The 17,410-nt window shown below is 47.7% G+C and overlaps 1 protein-coding gene across 1 annotated transcript; it reads right to left on the bottom strand.

Moving 5' to 3' along the window:
• Positions 1-453: 453 nt before the first annotated feature.
• Positions 454-16,338, bottom strand: LOC126556555 (serine-rich adhesin for platelets). The gene is made up of 16 exons (XM_050211853.1): positions 14,701-16,338; positions 13,381-14,071; positions 12,404-13,289; positions 12,219-12,330; positions 11,888-12,109; positions 11,669-11,790; positions 7,264-9,821; positions 6,600-7,053; positions 5,980-6,522; positions 4,157-4,419; positions 1,896-3,238; positions 1,425-1,576; positions 1,217-1,354; positions 884-1,131; positions 669-807; positions 454-593 (listed from the first exon to the last, which is right to left on the bottom strand). Exons 1-16 carry the CDS (start codon positions 16,260-16,262, stop codon positions 454-456), a joined length of 9,573 nt encoding a protein of 3,190 aa, XP_050067810.1. The 5' UTR covers positions 16,263-16,338.
• Positions 16,339-17,410: the final 1,072 nt, after the last annotated feature.

Here is a 17,410-nt window from a genome sequence, read left to right as displayed (position 1 = left end):
TTTGTGTGGAATTCAAGTTCTAATTGCTGCTCTCGTTAAGGGATTAGTTCAAGGGTAAAGGTCGTATCTACAACCCACCCCCGCTAACAAACACATTAACCATCGGCTCAACGAAAAAAAAAAAAAACATTTATGAGGAATTATTCACAGGCTTTAAATTCATATCGAAAATATTAACGGCAAAAACCATCACCACAATTTGTTTTGACACACGTATTATGTTTCGACACATTTTCGTCGTCATTTCAAATAGTTTTTTTTTTGGTTGCATTATATCGCCTAAATATGCAAACTGCATATTGGCATTTGTGAGTATAATTTGTTTTGTCTTTTACATACTTGTCCGCAATTCTTTGTCGTAACGCGAGGAAACCAGCTCGTTTCGGCCAAATTCGGAGGTGTTGTGGCTTACCTTTTGTTTTCCCCCCATCATCATTCTACTGGAGCGCATTTTCAGTTGATGCTGTGTTCCTGTTGTTGTTGTTGCTGCTGCTGTTGCTGTGGTTGGTGAAGATTATGATGAAGCTGCTGTTGCGTGTGCTGGTGATGTTGTAATGAATGTTGTTGCTGCTGCTGGTTGCCGTCGGACTGACCTGCAAAAGCACGTGTGTAACAGATACAATTCGTCGCCCTCTCCTCTCTTCACTGCGCCATCACTGTCTACTGACCACTGTTCATTTCTGTCGGAGTAATGGGACCAGCTGACTGGGGCGTAAAACCGGGCTGCTGGGCCATCGATTTTTGACGCACTTCACGTATCTTCAGCTGCAGGCTCTGTTTGTTAGGAAATATGTCGCTGTGCGCCAACTGGGAATGGGAAGAAGGTGTTAGAGGCATAACAAATTCGAAAGAGATGCATTTTCCTACTACAGGATCCTCCTACCTGAAAGCTATTTGTTGCGTGAGTTGATGGAAACATGCCGTGTTCGTTAAACAGCTGCACTACCAGATTGCGCCGCTGCTCGAGAATCTTTCGATGGCCCTTCTCTTCCGCCGAATTGACCGATCGCTGCGATGGCGTTTTGGGTGTGCGCGGCGAACGATCATCGGGCCCTGGGCCACCACCTACCACCGCGCCGCTTCCACCAACTGCACCACCACCTCCTGAACGTCCCATTTCAGCCGACATTTCTACCGTGCAGAAAAAAAAAAGAATGCAAAAAAATTGTTTCACAACGAACCGGCCTGCGCGCGTCCCGAACCGATATTGCCTTACCTTTGTACTGTTCCATGTTGAAATCCGGTCCAAAAAACCGATTCCCGATCACGTACGAGCTGGACGGTGTGGCCGTGCTGGATAGCGGTGGAACGCTGCCATCCGAATGTAGATTGTTGTGCTGATCATCATCCGGTACTGGAGAAAACGAATGGGTGTCCAACATCAACGTTAGAATAATTTTTACAATTAACTTAGCAAAACTTACGCGTTTTGTGTGTTGTGGTTTGCTTTTTGCGATAGTTTTGCGTAAACACACGTGGCGACGACGCCATGATGGCACTGGGCGAGTGACAATCTTCCGGCTTGAACTGGGGTAGCGTTTTAAACTTTTTCTCAAAGTCAACCTGTCTCAGTACGCTATTGTAGTGAGAGAAAGAGGGTAAATTTGAAGGTTAGTTTCCCAACGATACAGGTTTTATACAATGGATACAATGGAGTGCGTTGAATCACTTAAAGGAATTTTTCAAATGGATACTGAATTATTGTGAGCTGGTGGAGTTTTTTGCAATCATATAATGAAATTTTGTATTCAGTTAGGAAAAAATTGCGATTCAACCGTGTGGAACTGTTAGCATACGGCATAAACTGAATACAAAATTCTACAATCCATTTGAATCATTCTCCAAAGATCCTCATTCCAAATCCTCTCATTTGCTAACCCCTGCCCCTTGCTTACTTATCCATATCATCCGGCTTTGCCTTGCGGAAGAACGCTTTCTTGGCGGCAGACGGCGAAATCTGACTGTGGTACTCTTCCATCGAAGCGGACGTCGGTGTCGGTAAAGCGGACGGCATCGAGGCGTGCTGCTGCTGCTGCTGATGGTGATTGCTCTGACCGTTAGACGATGCTGTTTGCCGATCAGATGCATCGTCTGCTCCACCGTCATCTTCCATCGGTGTGGTCTGCTGTTGAGCAACACTGTTGCCACTCAAAGGTGGTGGCTGTTGTTGTTGTTGCTGCTGTTGATCCAACTGCATCATACCACTGTTACTGTTGCTATTGCTGTTGCAACCGCCACTGCTCATCTGACGCCGTTGTAGTGGAGCGCGTCCTAACTGTGCCGGTGTTGGCGCCAGTATAAACTTCTTGTTCTCCGGAGGTCCTCCATCACCTACTCCTTCGGCCCCGGTAGTATCCCCACTACCATCGCCAGCATAATCTTCCTCCATCATGTCTTCCTCATTGGAGGGTTCCGTTTCGGATGCACTGTTACCGGTACCAGGTGTACCAGCAGCAGCCATAGTGACATCACCAGAACCAGAGTTTTGGTGGCTACTGCTACTACTACTACCACTACTGTACGAAGATGCGATGTTGGTAGTTGTGGTGGTACTGCTGGGCGTTACTGGCAGGAAATGTTTCGCACCGGGCGATTCGGGAGGTTCTTGCTTGATCGTTGCATACAGCTGCTGCTGGTGCGGTGACTGTTGCATTTGGGTCGAAGGATAGCCCTGTGTCGTGGAGATGAGAAGATTCGGTATCTTGCCTTGGATCAAATATTGTATGGGAAAGGAAGTGGTAGTAGTGGTGGTCGCGGTACCGGCAGCATTGGCCACTATTGCTGCCGACGGTTTCATTAGCATACTCGACGCACAGGATGAAATGATTGAGGTGGAACATGATGAAGAAGAAGAGCAAGAAGTAGTAGTGGATGATGAAGAAGATGGTGGTGTAACTGTCGTCGGGAGGATGTTTGTTAGTTTCACTTGTGCCATCGCCGGCTGGATGGTTCCATTACTGTTGGCGACCTGCTGCCGCAAAGTACAACCACCAGTGGAGGTTGATGAGGAAGATGATGACGGTGTTAGTGCAAAAGCGACGGTGGCAGTAGAGGAAGGTGAGGAGGAGGACGAGGGGGAGACGGTGGAGGAGCAGGACGACGAGGCAGAAGGTGGTAGGGCGGTAAAGATTGTGTTGGCCTGTGCCGGTTTAATAGTCGCGGTGGAAAGATTTGCGAACGAAATCTTTGAACGATCGGTCAGCGTGAATTGCTGATTATCGGGAAGGACTAGGGCAAACTGGAATTGAGAGAAGTGTAATAAAGTAAGTAAGTTTGGAAGAACCGTTAGTCAACTAATATGAACTAATACCAGACAAAGAGAGAGAGAGAGAGAGCAAAGGAGATTGAGAGAAAAAAATGTAAGCCAAAGGAAGCAGTAAAAAATCGTTCAAAAAGGCGTACGTTTCATTCATTACTCGATAAGCCAATTTTGCTATTTATGAACGAGATTGGGTGAAAAATTGTAAAACTTTTACGAGACTAAAGGTGCGTTTTCTATAACAAAAAAGTAAAGTAGATAATAACTATCTCTAGAGCACATACACTCCGCTAAATACTTCTACGCAAGTAACGAAACAGGAGTGAATTAAAAAAAAAGCACTATTCCACCGGACACAACATCGTTCGTTCGTTGCAAACTACTTAGGCTCTACACTAGTAGTGGAAATTTGGCTATTGTTTGGCTATGTAATCTACAGCATTCCAGGTAATTAGGATGAAAAACAGGGGTCGAGGTTCAACTACAAAGAAAAGGGCATTTTTAATCATTGTTGCAGCCTACGCTTGAGTGGGGATTGTGAGAGCTTTAAATTTCCGTTTTTGAGTTTGGGATTTGTGGCCGGCAAAGGGAACAGTGTGGACAAGGTGTGTGTGTGTGTGTGTGTGTGTGCACGAGGATGGTGGAGGTTCAGGACGATGGAGGTGTGCTAATATGAGCTGGGAGATAGAGATGTTTGAAATGAATTTCAAATGAGGTGAAAGCGAGATAATATTTTATAGCGTAATAAATCTAATATTCAATCCTACTGAATATATAAAAATTTGCTAACGAGAAGGAGAAAAAAGCACTAAGCTTGATGAGCAATAAAGCTTTCGCACTACAAAATCTGAAAGCTTTGGGACTCGCACGGACTGCGTCTCCTCGCTGTGCGCTTACCTGTGGACATAGCATCAATTTCTGCCGGCCCGGTGGTAAACGTTGGGATGCTGAAGTAAGGATTGCTGTTGTCGTGGTGTTGTTGCCACTCGTTCCGCTGACCGTCGTCAGATCGGTAGCGCAGCTGTTGGTGTTGCTACCATTGCCAGCGGAGGACAGCATCGAGAATCCACCGGCACCACCAGGCGGTTGAAGCGGGTGTAGTGCTGCAACCGACGACAGTGTCAACGATGACGGCGTGGAGGATGATGTCATCGGTAGAACTGTTGAATTTGTTGGATTAATCATTATAATCGTCTGTTTCGTGTTGTTGCTGTGGTTGTTGATGATGGTAGAATTGTTTGTGGGAGCAGAAGCAGTGGTAGTGGTGGTGGTGTTGGTGGTAGTAATGGTTGTGAAGGACGACAGATTGGTTAGAGGGTGATGATTGGTCAAGAAGGAGGAAGAGGAGGTAGCAGTAGTCGTGATGCCCTGCTTACTAATACTATACGTCAACGGCTTCGCGGCATTGTTAGTAGTAGCAGTACTGGATGATGAAGTATTAGTAGCAGATTGAGTAGTAATAACAGCTCTGTCAGTGAAGGTGTTATGATCAGACACAACAATACAGTTAGCAGCATTGAGGGAAGTACTGCTGCTGGGAATGCCATTAGTACACACATTCGTATTGACTACACTAGCACTAGTACATTTGGACGGGGAAGTGGAAGCAATGGAGTTGGAGGAGATGGATGAAGAGTAAGCCACAGATGCGGTGTTCGTATTCATAATGTTAGTGGCTGACGACGTAACGACGCTTCCTCCGGTTTGTAGTAGTAATAGCTTATGGTCGTCCTCCTTGTTGGCCGTTGCTGTCGTACAGGTACTGCCATGCAACAACAATTCGTTTAACGATGCTTGGGACAGAACAATAATGCTGCCAGTCGGTAGGGTCGTAGCCGTCGTGGTGCTGCTGTTCGCTGCAGCATTCGAACCAGACCCCAACAACACTCCATTCGACGGAAGCGAAAATGATGTTGCCGTTGAATGCTGTTGTTTCAGTTGTGCAGGACGTTCAATCATTATTGTTTCATAGACAATCGAAGGTGTAGCGGCAGACTGGTCCAACCCAGTGTTCGTTTCGTCACAATTAGTACGCAACTGCTGGTGGTTTGCGGATACAAATGTTGGCATGTTAGTCATTTTTGCAAAAATTGGAAGTGAATGTTGAGTAGGGCGTAGGATGGTAGTATTGCCCGTCCCGCTGCCAGGAGTGTTGATGATGAATGCAGTTGTTGCCGTACTGCTGCTCCCTTGAGCGGTCCCGGTTAGCATCACTGTTCCGTTACAGGATGTTGTCGGTGCAGGTGCAGCCGCAGCCAACAGACTATTAGCCACATTCACTACATTCAACGTTTTCTTCGCCGTGTGATCAATGGCGGTGTTTGCGGTGATGGCGGATGAAGAGTCAGAAATCTTATCACTATTTACAACATCAAACAGACAGGAAGGCTTTGCGGTAGTGGAATTTGTAGTAGAGTTAATGATAGTAGTAGTAGTTAGTGATGCCGTACTACAGGTACTAGCATTGATGATAACAACACCGGAAGTAGTAGAACGAGCGGTATTACTATTAATGCAATGTGTCGTGGATGATGAAAGCTGATGGTTAGAATGATGAACAACATCTAGATGAGAAGTCGAATGATGATTGCTTTCGGTAGTATTTGTACCGCTCTGTTGGTAATGATGATTAGGTTCGCTAGCACTAGCGGTGTTAGTGGTGGTAATAGTAGAAGTAGAAGTAGTGGTAGCAGTGTTCACAACATCCATGATTAGTTTACCTTTCTTCATGCTCATCACTATTGCGTTAGTAGTGTTAGGCTTAAGGTTTGCATTGCTACTGGTGGTCGCAAGGCTACCGTTAATGTTCGAAATTGTGTAACAGATGGTAGGGTTAAGCTCTAACAGCGATTTACATTTGGTGGTGCTGCTGCTGCTTCCTCCGCTTTCCGACGAGCAGCTGCTGCTCGGTGGGGTAACGGTCAACGTTGAGTTTGCAGCTGCCGCCGTCATGGATTCTGCCGCGCTGTTGTTGCTGCTTACGGCAAGAAGCAATTTATGCTGCTGATGATCATTGCCGTGATAAAGCGTGGTTGGTTGCTGTTGCTGCTGCAAATATTGTTCCTTAATGGCGGCAGTGGAAAAGTTAAATATTGTATCGACATTGTTGCGGGCGCTACTGCTGGTGGTTAAATTTTCCGCTGGTTCCATCTTGATCGTAGACACTACTGTTGGTGTTGACGAGGCTGGCGAAAGCAGATATGACGGATGGTCCTGTTTTCCCAGGGTTTTGGGGCTCTGAGGCATAGTTTTGAAGGCTCCTCCTGAAATATTATAAATTTATTTAATTTCATACATACATCCTGCTAGTTGCTGGTTTGGGAACATGGCTCAGACTTACCTGTGGGCTGGAATGGTGAAACACCTACTGGATTTTTTGGACTACTGTACGCGTATCCGATCGGATGATGATGGTGGTGATGGTGTGTATGCGCGTGATGATGCTGATAGATACTACCACTCTGTCCAGTAGCAGCAGCAGCAGCATTACTACCAGAAGTAATGCTACTACCACCATTACTATCTCCACCCGAACTGATGGCAGCATTTCCGGTCCCGGAACTGTTGCTGCCCGGCACACTGGTACTCGCTTTAATTGGTTTCGGTTTGCACGTCAGTAACGATCCGGTAGATGACTCCAGAGAGGAAGAATTAGGTCCACCGGGTGTTGTTGGTGGTCCGGAAGCATTTCCTCCTCCATTGCTTGCCGTCGTCAGTGTTTTGATCGAATAGTCCGTTGCTACGTCCCCATTACTACCGTGATGGTAATCGCTTGAAACCGTCGATTGTGAAACCTGTAAAATGGAAAAGCCGATAAAATGACTACAAATGACGCATCCAAACTTAAAAGACCATCACTCTTCCCCTCTCTCTCTCTCTCTCTCTCTCTCTCTCTCTCTCTCTCTCTCTCTCTCTCTCTCTCTTTCTCTCTCCCTATCAGGCACCAGACTCGTAAAGTTAAACAAGAGCAAAAAGAAATACGATGGGCAAAAGAAAAACCGTACCTTTGTGGAAGAACTAGCAGCGTTAGATGTAGCAGTAGTTACTTTGTGCCTGACTTCCTCATGGTCTTGTTGTTTGCCCTTAACGTTACCGCCAGAGATTTCCTCCACATCCGAATCGCTTACCTTTTCGGCACATTTCAGATCGAGTTCTGCCACGTCATTTGGTTGCGCAGAGGAGGATGACTTAGAACCAGTGTCTTCGTTTGCCATATGCTGATCTTCATCCGAAATACCACCTCCAGCCGCGCCACTACTACCACCACCATCACCCTCATCCATCTGCTCATCCGTGATGGAAATGTCCATCTGATCTTCACTATGTTCCCGATTTTCCTTATCAGTGTAGCGTTGCGTTGGTGGGGTAGATATGTTAGACGCCGCTGTATCCACGATCATCGCTTCCGGAGGGTTCTGGTTTCCAGTATTGCTAGAAGCTGCCGACCCATGGTTTGCCGTTGTCGTCGGTGGAAGCATCATCATCATGCCGGACGATGGTACAGCGCTTTCTGCTGGTTCGTCAATCGTGTTGTACGGTGCCACAGTCAGCGGAATTATATCGTTTGTACCGCCGCCGCCAGGTCCATTCACTGACAGCCCAACATCCGATGGCGTTTTCGGACTCTTTTCGTCGAACGAATCATTACCATCGAAAGAATCGATTCGACCACGACTGTTGCTGCCTGCCGACACCAGCACACCTCCACTGGACGGTGCACCCCCGGCGGCACCCTCCTTCGCGGAGGAGGAAGATTTACGGCGATCCTTCGAGCACCATTTCCACTCGGGATGGGCCTTAAAGTGTGCCTCCTTTACCTCACTCGCCAGCTCGTGGTATTTGGTTTTCTCTTCCGGTTTGAGCGCGTACCACCATTCGCCAAGTATTTTGCTCACCGTCCGATTGTCCTGGTTCGGATGCTTCTGGTGTACGAGCGCCCGGTGCCGTTTGGAGAATATCATGAACGCGTTCATCGGGCGTCGGATTTTAGCGTCCTTCTTGTTGCTTAAAGGACTCTGTGGTTCTTTCGGTGTACCGTTGCCACTTCCACCACCACTTCCCGCACCGTTCGATACGGCGGCCGCCTGCAATGCGGCGCTGCACGATTGTGTCCGACGCTTTGCGATTGATTCGGCACTTTCGCTTGTACAGGCTTTACCGCTGGGGACCGTCGTGCCGGGTGCTTCTATGTCCATGCCACGCAGAAGCTGATGGCTTCCTGCTGCTCCTGCTCCACCACTAGCGTCACCTCCTCCTCCTGCTGCCGCATATCGGTTGTTTGTTTGATCGCCACCGTACGCGGCGGTGGAATTGTTCGTATTGGGTACTGTTTTCACGGGCTCTGCTTCAAAGACATCATCGTCTCCCTGGTCGTCATCGTCGATGGAAACCATATCCTCCGCTGCTGCTGCTTGTGGTGGCGGCGGTGGTGGTGAAGAGTACATTTTGGATGGTACAACGATCATCGAAGATGTAGTAGTGGACGACGAAGACGACTTGGCTGTCGTTGTGGAGGGGCTTCCAATCGACGAGGGTTGTGAGGCAACAACCGTCGCCGCCGCTGATGATGGAGGGCCAGCAGCAGAGACTGCTGCTATCGTTGCGGATGATCCATAGGTCTGCGAGTGCGCCATATGCGCGTAGTGGTGGTGTTGATGATGGGGATGGTGGTTGCTCTTGGCGATCGCTGACGGACTATGTATGATCGGAAGCAATGCATGCCATTGATAGGTGGAACCCGTGCTAATGCCGTTTTTTGGCACCGTTAAGGACTGCTGATGTTGGCTGGTCAATACCACGGTATGTTGCTGCTGTAATAGTTGTTGTTGGTGCTGCTGCTGTTGTTGCTGCTGCTGCTGTATGGTTGTGTGATGATGGTGAGCTTGAACAGGCGATTGCGAAACAAGCTGAACCTGGCCGGAAGTTGGTTGCGATCGACTTGTCGTTACCAGTGCGTGTGGTTGCTCTTGCTGCTGCTGCTGCTGCTGTTGTAAGGAAATATGCTGTTGTTGATGCTGAACAACCCCATTCGCCGATAAAGATTCCACGTGCACTTGCTGCTGCTGAGAAGCTGGAGACGGTTGTTGTGTCACCGTGGAACTGTTGGCTCCACCATGCAACGGATAGGTGGCGTAAATAGCCGACGGATGTGCCGAATGCTGGGTATAGAGAGGTGACATCCGGATGACACTGGTCGCATGACCGGTCGGTGGCGGAGCAGCGGTGGTACTGCTCGTCGGCGGTTGTATTGGACGCAGCGACTCCGGACGTATCAACGGATGGTGATGGCTTCCGGCAGTGCTGCCGCTACCGCCAATGCCGATAGCTCCGCCAATGACATGCGATGGATTTGGGCTCGGAGTGTTCGTTTTGTACTTGCTGTTGCCACTACCGACACTGCCATGTAGTTCGCTGGACGGCGCCGGGCTACCGATCGGCAGAAATAGGTTCTGCCGGTTACCGATCATTACCGGCGATTGTGTTGCTAACGGGGATGATCCGTGCCCCGTTGGGGACGAGAAGGAATTGCTCGGCGTGGCCGAACGTGAACTGCTGAGCGATACTGCGAGGGGAGAAGACGAGAGAAGAAGGATTCATTATTGCTTTTGATTGCAAACAATCTATACTTTATTTGCACATCACTTCTGTCCTCACATCAATATTTTGTATTATGAAGTGTCAAAAAATGCGCTCAAAATTGTTTCCAGAAATATGACGCAAAGCATCTTAAATACGTCCCAGATGTGCATAAATTTATAAGTACCGTTATAAGTGTTTAAATTTTTATTTACTGTGAGATGTACTAGTGAAATATATGAATATTTTACACACTACTAAACTGACATTTCTCTGATGAATAAACTCTAGCTCACTCATACACTTCCACCGATGAAGAAAATAATTTTTAAGATGGCGGAAACCGTTTACTGTTGTATCCGTTACGAAAAAAAGCAAAGCTTAGAAAGAACTTGAAGTTCCTAATTTCTTCACAAATCGCAAAAACCTTTATGCAGAGTTGAACAATTCAATTCACTTACAAAGACATTTGATGTAGAGCTCGGCTCCACTTTGCAAATCGTACATGTTCATGTTCATAAAGTTCATAATTTTTGCACTGAAACTTTTACAGCAAAACAAAAATCAATTATAATTCACTTCACAATTATTGTCACTCCTGCGCGGTATAATGCTAACTCTAAAATAATAACATGTGCTTTCGCTGTAAATTTCTCTGAACCCTCTCGACGTGCTGCTTCACCGGTGGACTGAATTGAAAGAAGTGATCGCGTGCTAGCGAGCAAACAGGCACAAATCCTTCGGCCCGAAACGTGCCCCAACGATATCGACTACCACTGACGTAGTACAAGCACATTTACACCGAAAGACCCATTGTCCGTTTTGATTCTATGTACGGTTGATTCAACGATCGATGTTCATCCACGCTGTGTGTGTTAGTATGCGCGTGATTGTGATGAACGGATAGGGATCTGTATAGTAGCTTTATATACAGTTCTCTCCAGGTAAATGGTTTGCTCTCGCATGTGCTCTCTCTCCCATGTGGCTGTATGCGATGATATAGAAATTCGCTGATAAAGAGTGCTATTGCGTTCGATCAATTCTTGTCGATCTACACACCGTATTATGTTTTTCATCACACCGCAAACAGTAGATCTTGCCGGTTTTATAGTCTCAATATCATCAGATCAAATCAAAGTAGATTAAAATGTTATCTTCTAATTTGTTGGGACAAATTTTTCTATTTGTAAGAAATTTGAGAAACCATTTCAAAACTCGATATGCAGGATACGGCACACACGCTCAAAAAAAAAATATGAGAAAGCAGGGGTTTTCGATGCACTTTCTCGTTTTTTGGAAAATTTTGTTTTTTTAAATTTTGAAGATGAAGGGACGTTCAGATCATGCCAGAAAAATCTTTCTGTTTAAATTTCTTCTTTTTTTGTAAATAATAACCATGAAAGGTCTTGGCCAGCTTTTTTTTTGCCAGGGGCTGGCAAAACAGGGTTTGCCATGTCCCATTTTTACCCAACCAGAGCATCAATTCGATAGAATGACTATTTTGTATCATTTAGAAGAATGACTAAAAAAATAGTGAATTATTGTGTGCTACTTGTGCAACTTTGAAAAAGTTGTTTTAATCTCTACTTCTTCCCACCAAAGCTGGATGCAAATTTCCACATCGGGTTGGATGTTGAGTCCTGCATTCGAAGACGTTACGGATTCGATGGTCGAACCTGACGTGTGAAAGATTAGCGCCACTACCAGACCGGTGGCCTCATGAAAGCTATGGACGATACATGAGGGCGCGATCGTCACTAAACCATTCGATCTTACGACAAATGAGCAAGCACGTACTCCCATTTTGATTGCATTTCCAGCGGTTACACTTACCCAGCATATTAGCGGCATCGGTTTCGTCCTGATCAAAGCGTCCCGCAACACGGTAGTGGGGTGAAGTTTCAGAATCTCGAGACGTTTCCTCATCCAACTGCGTTTTGCTGCTTGATCGACTACTGTTGAAGAAATATCAATGCAAAATACAGGAAGGTTCAAAATAAAAATCTGACTCTCGCGTAGGGGTGCGTCCTCCTCTGGGCGAAAGCGACGTACCTATTGAAATGGTTCGTCACCGAACTGGTGGACGAACGAAGTGCATTGTTGCCTTTCTGGCTGAGATGCCGCGAGCAGAAGCCTCGTCGTTGAGATTCCTTCGAACATGATTCATTCGAACACAGCCTGCGCCACTGCTTGCCATTGAACTTCTTCCGTATCCCAGTTGGAGTTGATACTACGTCTCCCTTCTTAAACCGGTGCGGTGTCGCCGCTTGAGATCTGATTTACGTAATTTTGTGTTTATGTGGAATAAAGGAGTTAAATCAACGTCACAAATGTTAGAGCTAACGAGAATAAAACGACCACGCGAATACGAACGAGCCGGTACCTTGGGGTTGCAGGTTGAGATCGAGGTGTACTTCGTTGATCCAGTAAGCTTGAGGTACTTCCACGGCTTTGCATACTGCTTCGCTTGCTGCTGCCTGAGTATTTTTCCGTTTCTACAACATTAAGAAGATAACTATATCTATAGTATACTGAAAAATTGGAGACGCAAAGAATAGTGTAACGTACCACCTTCCATGGGAAAACTGCTGCGCACTTCATCGTCACTCTCGTTATCGTAGCTGCGATTCGTGATGCGCAGATCATCCGGACTGAGCGTTCTTAATACTGAGCTGCTGCTGTTAGTTCCAGCACCACCTGAGCCTGCCGTTCCACTAATCGTGTTGCTACTGTGTGCCGGTGCAGGTGACAGTCCAACCTGTACCGGGTGAGACACATGATGGAGCGAATGGGATCGCGAGTGTGCCCCGGTATAGTGGCTGGAAGCCGCTGTTTCCATTCCATCCCGATCACGCTCAGACAACTGAACGGACTGGAATGGCGATGTGGCGGCACTACGGTAGTGGTGTTGCTGCTCTTCACCCGCTCCAGCTGGGATAACATGCTGCAACTGCAATGGCACGTGCAACTGCTGCTTTAACTGCTGCTGCTGCTGCTGCTGCTGTTCCAGCGTTGTTCCTGCTCCCAGTGATGGATCGTATCGTAGTCCGGCACTAGCTACACCGCGTCCCTGCGTTATGCTGATGCTATTTTTATAAGCTGCACCACTGGTATAGATAATGGTGGCAGACGGTTGCCCGCTGACAGCTCCACTGGAAACCCCTGTCACTAGCTGACTTGCCCCAGCAGCGTGCAGATGATCGGTGTTTGCCGAGGTTGCTAGCACGTAACTCACTATGGCGGGTGGTTGCTGTGGTTGCTGCGATTTCCCTGCAATGTCGCCGTCTTGAGACCGGTGCTGATCGAGAGCGATCGTAGTGCGCCTGGTGGATCCACAATCTCCGACCGATCCGGCTGATATAGTATGGCCGCTGTAATTATCCAACGCATCTTCCAGCTCATCCCACCAAGGTGGTTTAAGCAGACGCATATCGACTCGTTTCACTATTCGCAGCTGTATGCAGCAACATCGAAAAGAAAATTTAAGAAAGGAAAAAGGGTTTCAATATATAGCAAATAGATCAGCACAATCATTACAAACATACCTCCTGCTTGTCTCCTACAGAGGGGTTCAAAATCTGGACCGTAAATTGTTTCTTGTTGCCATGCACTTCCTTCACAATGCCCTCGATAAATACGTCCCCACCGTTGGATACGACGGGATGTGGATGAACGCAGGTTGCCCTAACGCAGACCCGCACGCCCGGTTGCAGATCGGCAAGCGATGGACACACGTCGTCGATGATGTCCTGCTGGCGGTGCGTGTCCTCCAGCACGCCCTGATACGTCTGATGGCTGCCCTCGGGCTGATCGAACCCAATAACAACGGTGCCCGGTGCGGACGACGTAGCACGAATGCGCCCAGAATCGTAAACATCTTTCCGTCGTGCCAACACCCGATGATTAATCCACTCGCTGAGGTCAATGAGTGGGGTGGTGGGTGTCGCAGTTGCATTGGCAGAACCACCGTACTGCTGGCTGCTAGAGGATAATGCTACAACATCCTGCTGAGACGTCGCGGTCGACGAGGATGACGGTGGTGATTGTTGGCGGAACTGCTGCTGGGAATGCTGACCTGGCGGCGGTTGGTGCAGGGTGGTGTGTTGCTGGTAGTGATGTTGGGGAACAGAGAACGATGTTGCTGCTGCGATCTGATGTACGGGCGAAGGTGTCGATGTGGCAACCACACTACCCGAAGATGGCGGTGTCGGAGAAGGTTTATAGCTTCCAGGTGAGCTGGAATGCAGGAACAGGAACAAATACGCGCATGGTAAGTATAGCACACGGGAGTAACCAAATCGATCCCAATTCCGATCATGTGGAGAGCAAAGGGAATCGAACAATCTTCAATTGTTTATGTATGAGAAATTTTACGATGTCTGCTTGTGAAACGAGATGTATGCGATGATAGGGGTATGCAGAGGTAGAAAAAGACAAGGGATAGTATATTCAAATTGACTATCGTACGATGAAAATTTTAGAGCACGAACTCAGAGGATGTACGGAAGGAAGCGTACGGTACGGTAATGTTAGTATTCACACGATCATCATTGCAAAAATCCAAACCTTCTTCGAAGAAGCTGGGACGAGAGATGAAACAAGACACGCTATGAATGAGAGGACGCTACGTTACGTACTGCTCGGATTTCTAGGTTCAATCTGTACCGATAGTGGGGATAATATTTATAGTAGCACAATATCTGCATGCTACTCTTGCGGTTTACCAATTCCAAATGTGTTCCTCCTATTACACATTCAGAATTGAAAAACAAACAAATTGCGCAGATATTTATACGCAAGCCCGTTTTTTTTCTCTTGTTCTTGCTAGTTCTTATTCCAATTCCTTCAACAATATAACAACTTACCCGTACGATGGCGTCGTGTGGAGTTTCTTATTGCTGATGTAGTACGTATCGGGTGGTGTGGACGCAGGTTGCAACCGTAAAATTTGCTGCTGCTGCTGCTGCTGTTGATGGTGTCGTATTGTAGCGGGATCGACAGCCAGCAGTATCTGCCGATTATGTGCTATTATTGGATGGTGCTGCTGCTGCTGCTGCTGATGGTGAGCAGTATGCTGATTCTGTTGCTGAAGCAGCTGGCTGGATGGATCGATGGCACCTGGTGGCGACGCCGTACTCGACGGTGATGGCTGTTGCAGCGTTATCGTGGAAATGGTATAGCTCTGAGATCGATTCATCGTGGCGATGGAGGAGGAGGAGGTCGAAGTGGCACCGTTACTATTGCTAATATTAATGCTACTGGTATTATTAGTATAGCTTATACTACTACTGCTACTACCACTACTACTACTACTGGCAGCGATCATGCCCGGACTCTGGCTTCCGACGTTCGACAGCGGCAGCGGCTGCTGCTGATGAAGGTGAACCTGATGCGCATAGAGCGATCCCGCTCCTCCCGGACGCTGCTGATGCAAATGGTGCGTCTTCACATGACTGCCACTACTTTTTGTCGGTACCATCGTTAACAACGTTGCAGTCGCCGGTACGGATGTAAGATTAATCATTGCCGTTTCGGCACTACCCGGGCTGGCACGATGTCGTTGCTGTTGAGTGGTCGTCAAATCACCACCGCCATTGCTACTACTGCTCGCGGTGGTAACAATAGTGGAACCACCCTGGCCGGGACTACTGCTCGCCTGCGAGCGATGGCCAGTACAGTTCAATAGCCGATCCCGACCGACCGGCAGTTCACGGTGCAATCGTTCCGATTGTATCATGCTGTCGTACGTGTTTTGATTCACTGTCCTGCCGTCTGCCGGCATATGGTTGTGGCTGCTGGTGATACTGTCTCTACCAAAATTCCCATTGGTAGCACCGTAATGGTATGCTGCACCAAAACTTCCATTTTCCTCCGATTCACCGTTCTTAAATACCGCCGTTCCGGTGGTACACGATGGCCTCTGTGATATTTCCGCATCATCGCCACGATTGCCTCCATCTCGATCATCTTCACGACCACCGCCCGCACCTCCTCCTCCTCCGCCATCAGTATCCATCGGTTGTGCCTCCTGCTTCCCCGAATTGGCCCCGGAGGGTGACGCAGTAGGTGCAGGTGGCACTGGTAATGGTGGTGGCGGTACCGGCCGATGCGTTTCCATTTCCTCCAATTCGGCGAGATCAAATTTTCGCTTTTTCGGATGCTGCCGTGGCGTCGCATTCTGCACAACGATGCTTTTCTCCGCCAGCATGGTACGATCGGTGGAGGTATTGCTGCTGCCTAGCGTCGAACCCGTCCCGGAAGTTGAGCCCACCGTCGCTGCCGTTCCGGGACCGGTATTAACGGCGACGACGGTCGTTGTCATGCTGCTACTGTTCGTCCCGCTGACACTAGCATTCACGGACTCTTGGTGCGCTGACGACGATGATGCTGCTACTATTGCTGGCGGGGGTTGTTTTTGCGGTATCATGCTTGCCCCGGTACAGAACTGACGCTGGCCACATGAAGGTTTGGCACTTGCTCTCTTCTGGGTGATTTAATGTTAGGCTTCGCTGTGCGCGCTGCTAACCTATCGATCGTTTTTCGTGCTTTTGTTTGGTTCTAGTGGCTGCTAACTCCACCGACTACGCCACGAACAAAACTATTCTTCGTCTGATAATCTCCATTCCTGTATCAGTTAGATGTTGGCCGATGCTGCTTTAACTTTGCTTTAACTGAGAGTCACTCTTCGATTTGATGCTGCTGTCGTCTATCGTTGCTTTTAGATTGTCCTAGCCTTGTTTCTATGTCTTTCGTTTCGTTCCGATATCTGAAAAACAAGGATTAAAAAATAGTAATTAATATAAAGCAAGAATATCTTTCATGTAAATGCTAAATAAACTCACATAAAATGAATTTTTCATACTAAATGATAGCAACATGGCGAACATTCTAATTGATGAAAATCAAACAGGAAATCTTAACCATAAAATAACCGCACACTACAGCTGTCTACCGATTGAACGGGAGAAATCGTACGACGTTGTGCATTATGATGCACTACCAACACTAATTGGTAAGCGAAACGCAACGGAATGCACAACGGAATCACTTCAAAAACCGTTCGCAAAGCAATTAAAGGCACCGGCAATTTGTCGGTGGTCATACAGGTCGGTCGGTGGTGTGTCTCGAGCGCCGTTTGTTTTTTCCTCTCTGTCTCGTCGAAATGCGAAAGATCGATCACACACTGTTTGGTGCCCGGGCAATGATTTCTTCCCATCGGCAGTATGCAGGCAGCTCGTGGCTCGATACTCGCATCGGAACAGCGATCGTATCAATGGAGAAATCTGATAGCAAAACTGTAGCCCCCGCTTGCGTAGTATTAGTTCACATTCCAATAAATGAGCGCAATACACAATTCACCCGGCGATTTGCCGTTGATCGTAGGCTTAACGTTTGCCCACTCCATTAAGCGATCGCGCTGTGATTAGTGACAACCACCCACCGGCGGCGTATGATTGAGGCATCGTGTGAGATATGCAAATAGACAGTGAAACTTCTATCATTAGAGTGTGGCGTGGGTTGCGCCTACACTGACTAGTGATTGGAGTGCAATCTGGCGGTTCCTTGCAAACTGCC

The sequence above is a fragment of the Anopheles maculipalpis genome, chromosome 2RL (genome assembly GCF_943734695.1).
Source record: "Anopheles maculipalpis chromosome 2RL, idAnoMacuDA_375_x, whole genome shotgun sequence".
Classification (NCBI taxonomy): domain Eukaryota; kingdom Metazoa; phylum Arthropoda; class Insecta; order Diptera; family Culicidae; genus Anopheles; species Anopheles maculipalpis.
The sequence above is the reverse complement of the archived record's forward strand: the minus strand, read 5'-3'. Positions and strand labels throughout refer to the sequence as shown.

Bases quoted from the DNA above. Each gene is read 5' to 3' on its own strand.
- LOC126556555 (XM_050211853.1), bottom strand. From the start codon at position 16,262: ATGATACCGCAAAAACAACCCCCGCCAGCAATAGTAGCAGCATCATCG. The intron at 3,239-4,156 runs GTAAGCGCACAG...TCTCAATTCCAG, and splicing joins AATTGATGCTATGTCCACAG to TTTGCCCTAGTCCTTCCCGA. The intron at 808-883 runs GTAGGAGGATCC...TCCCATTCCCAG, and splicing joins ACGCAACAAATAGCTTTCAG to TTGGCGCACAGCGACATATT.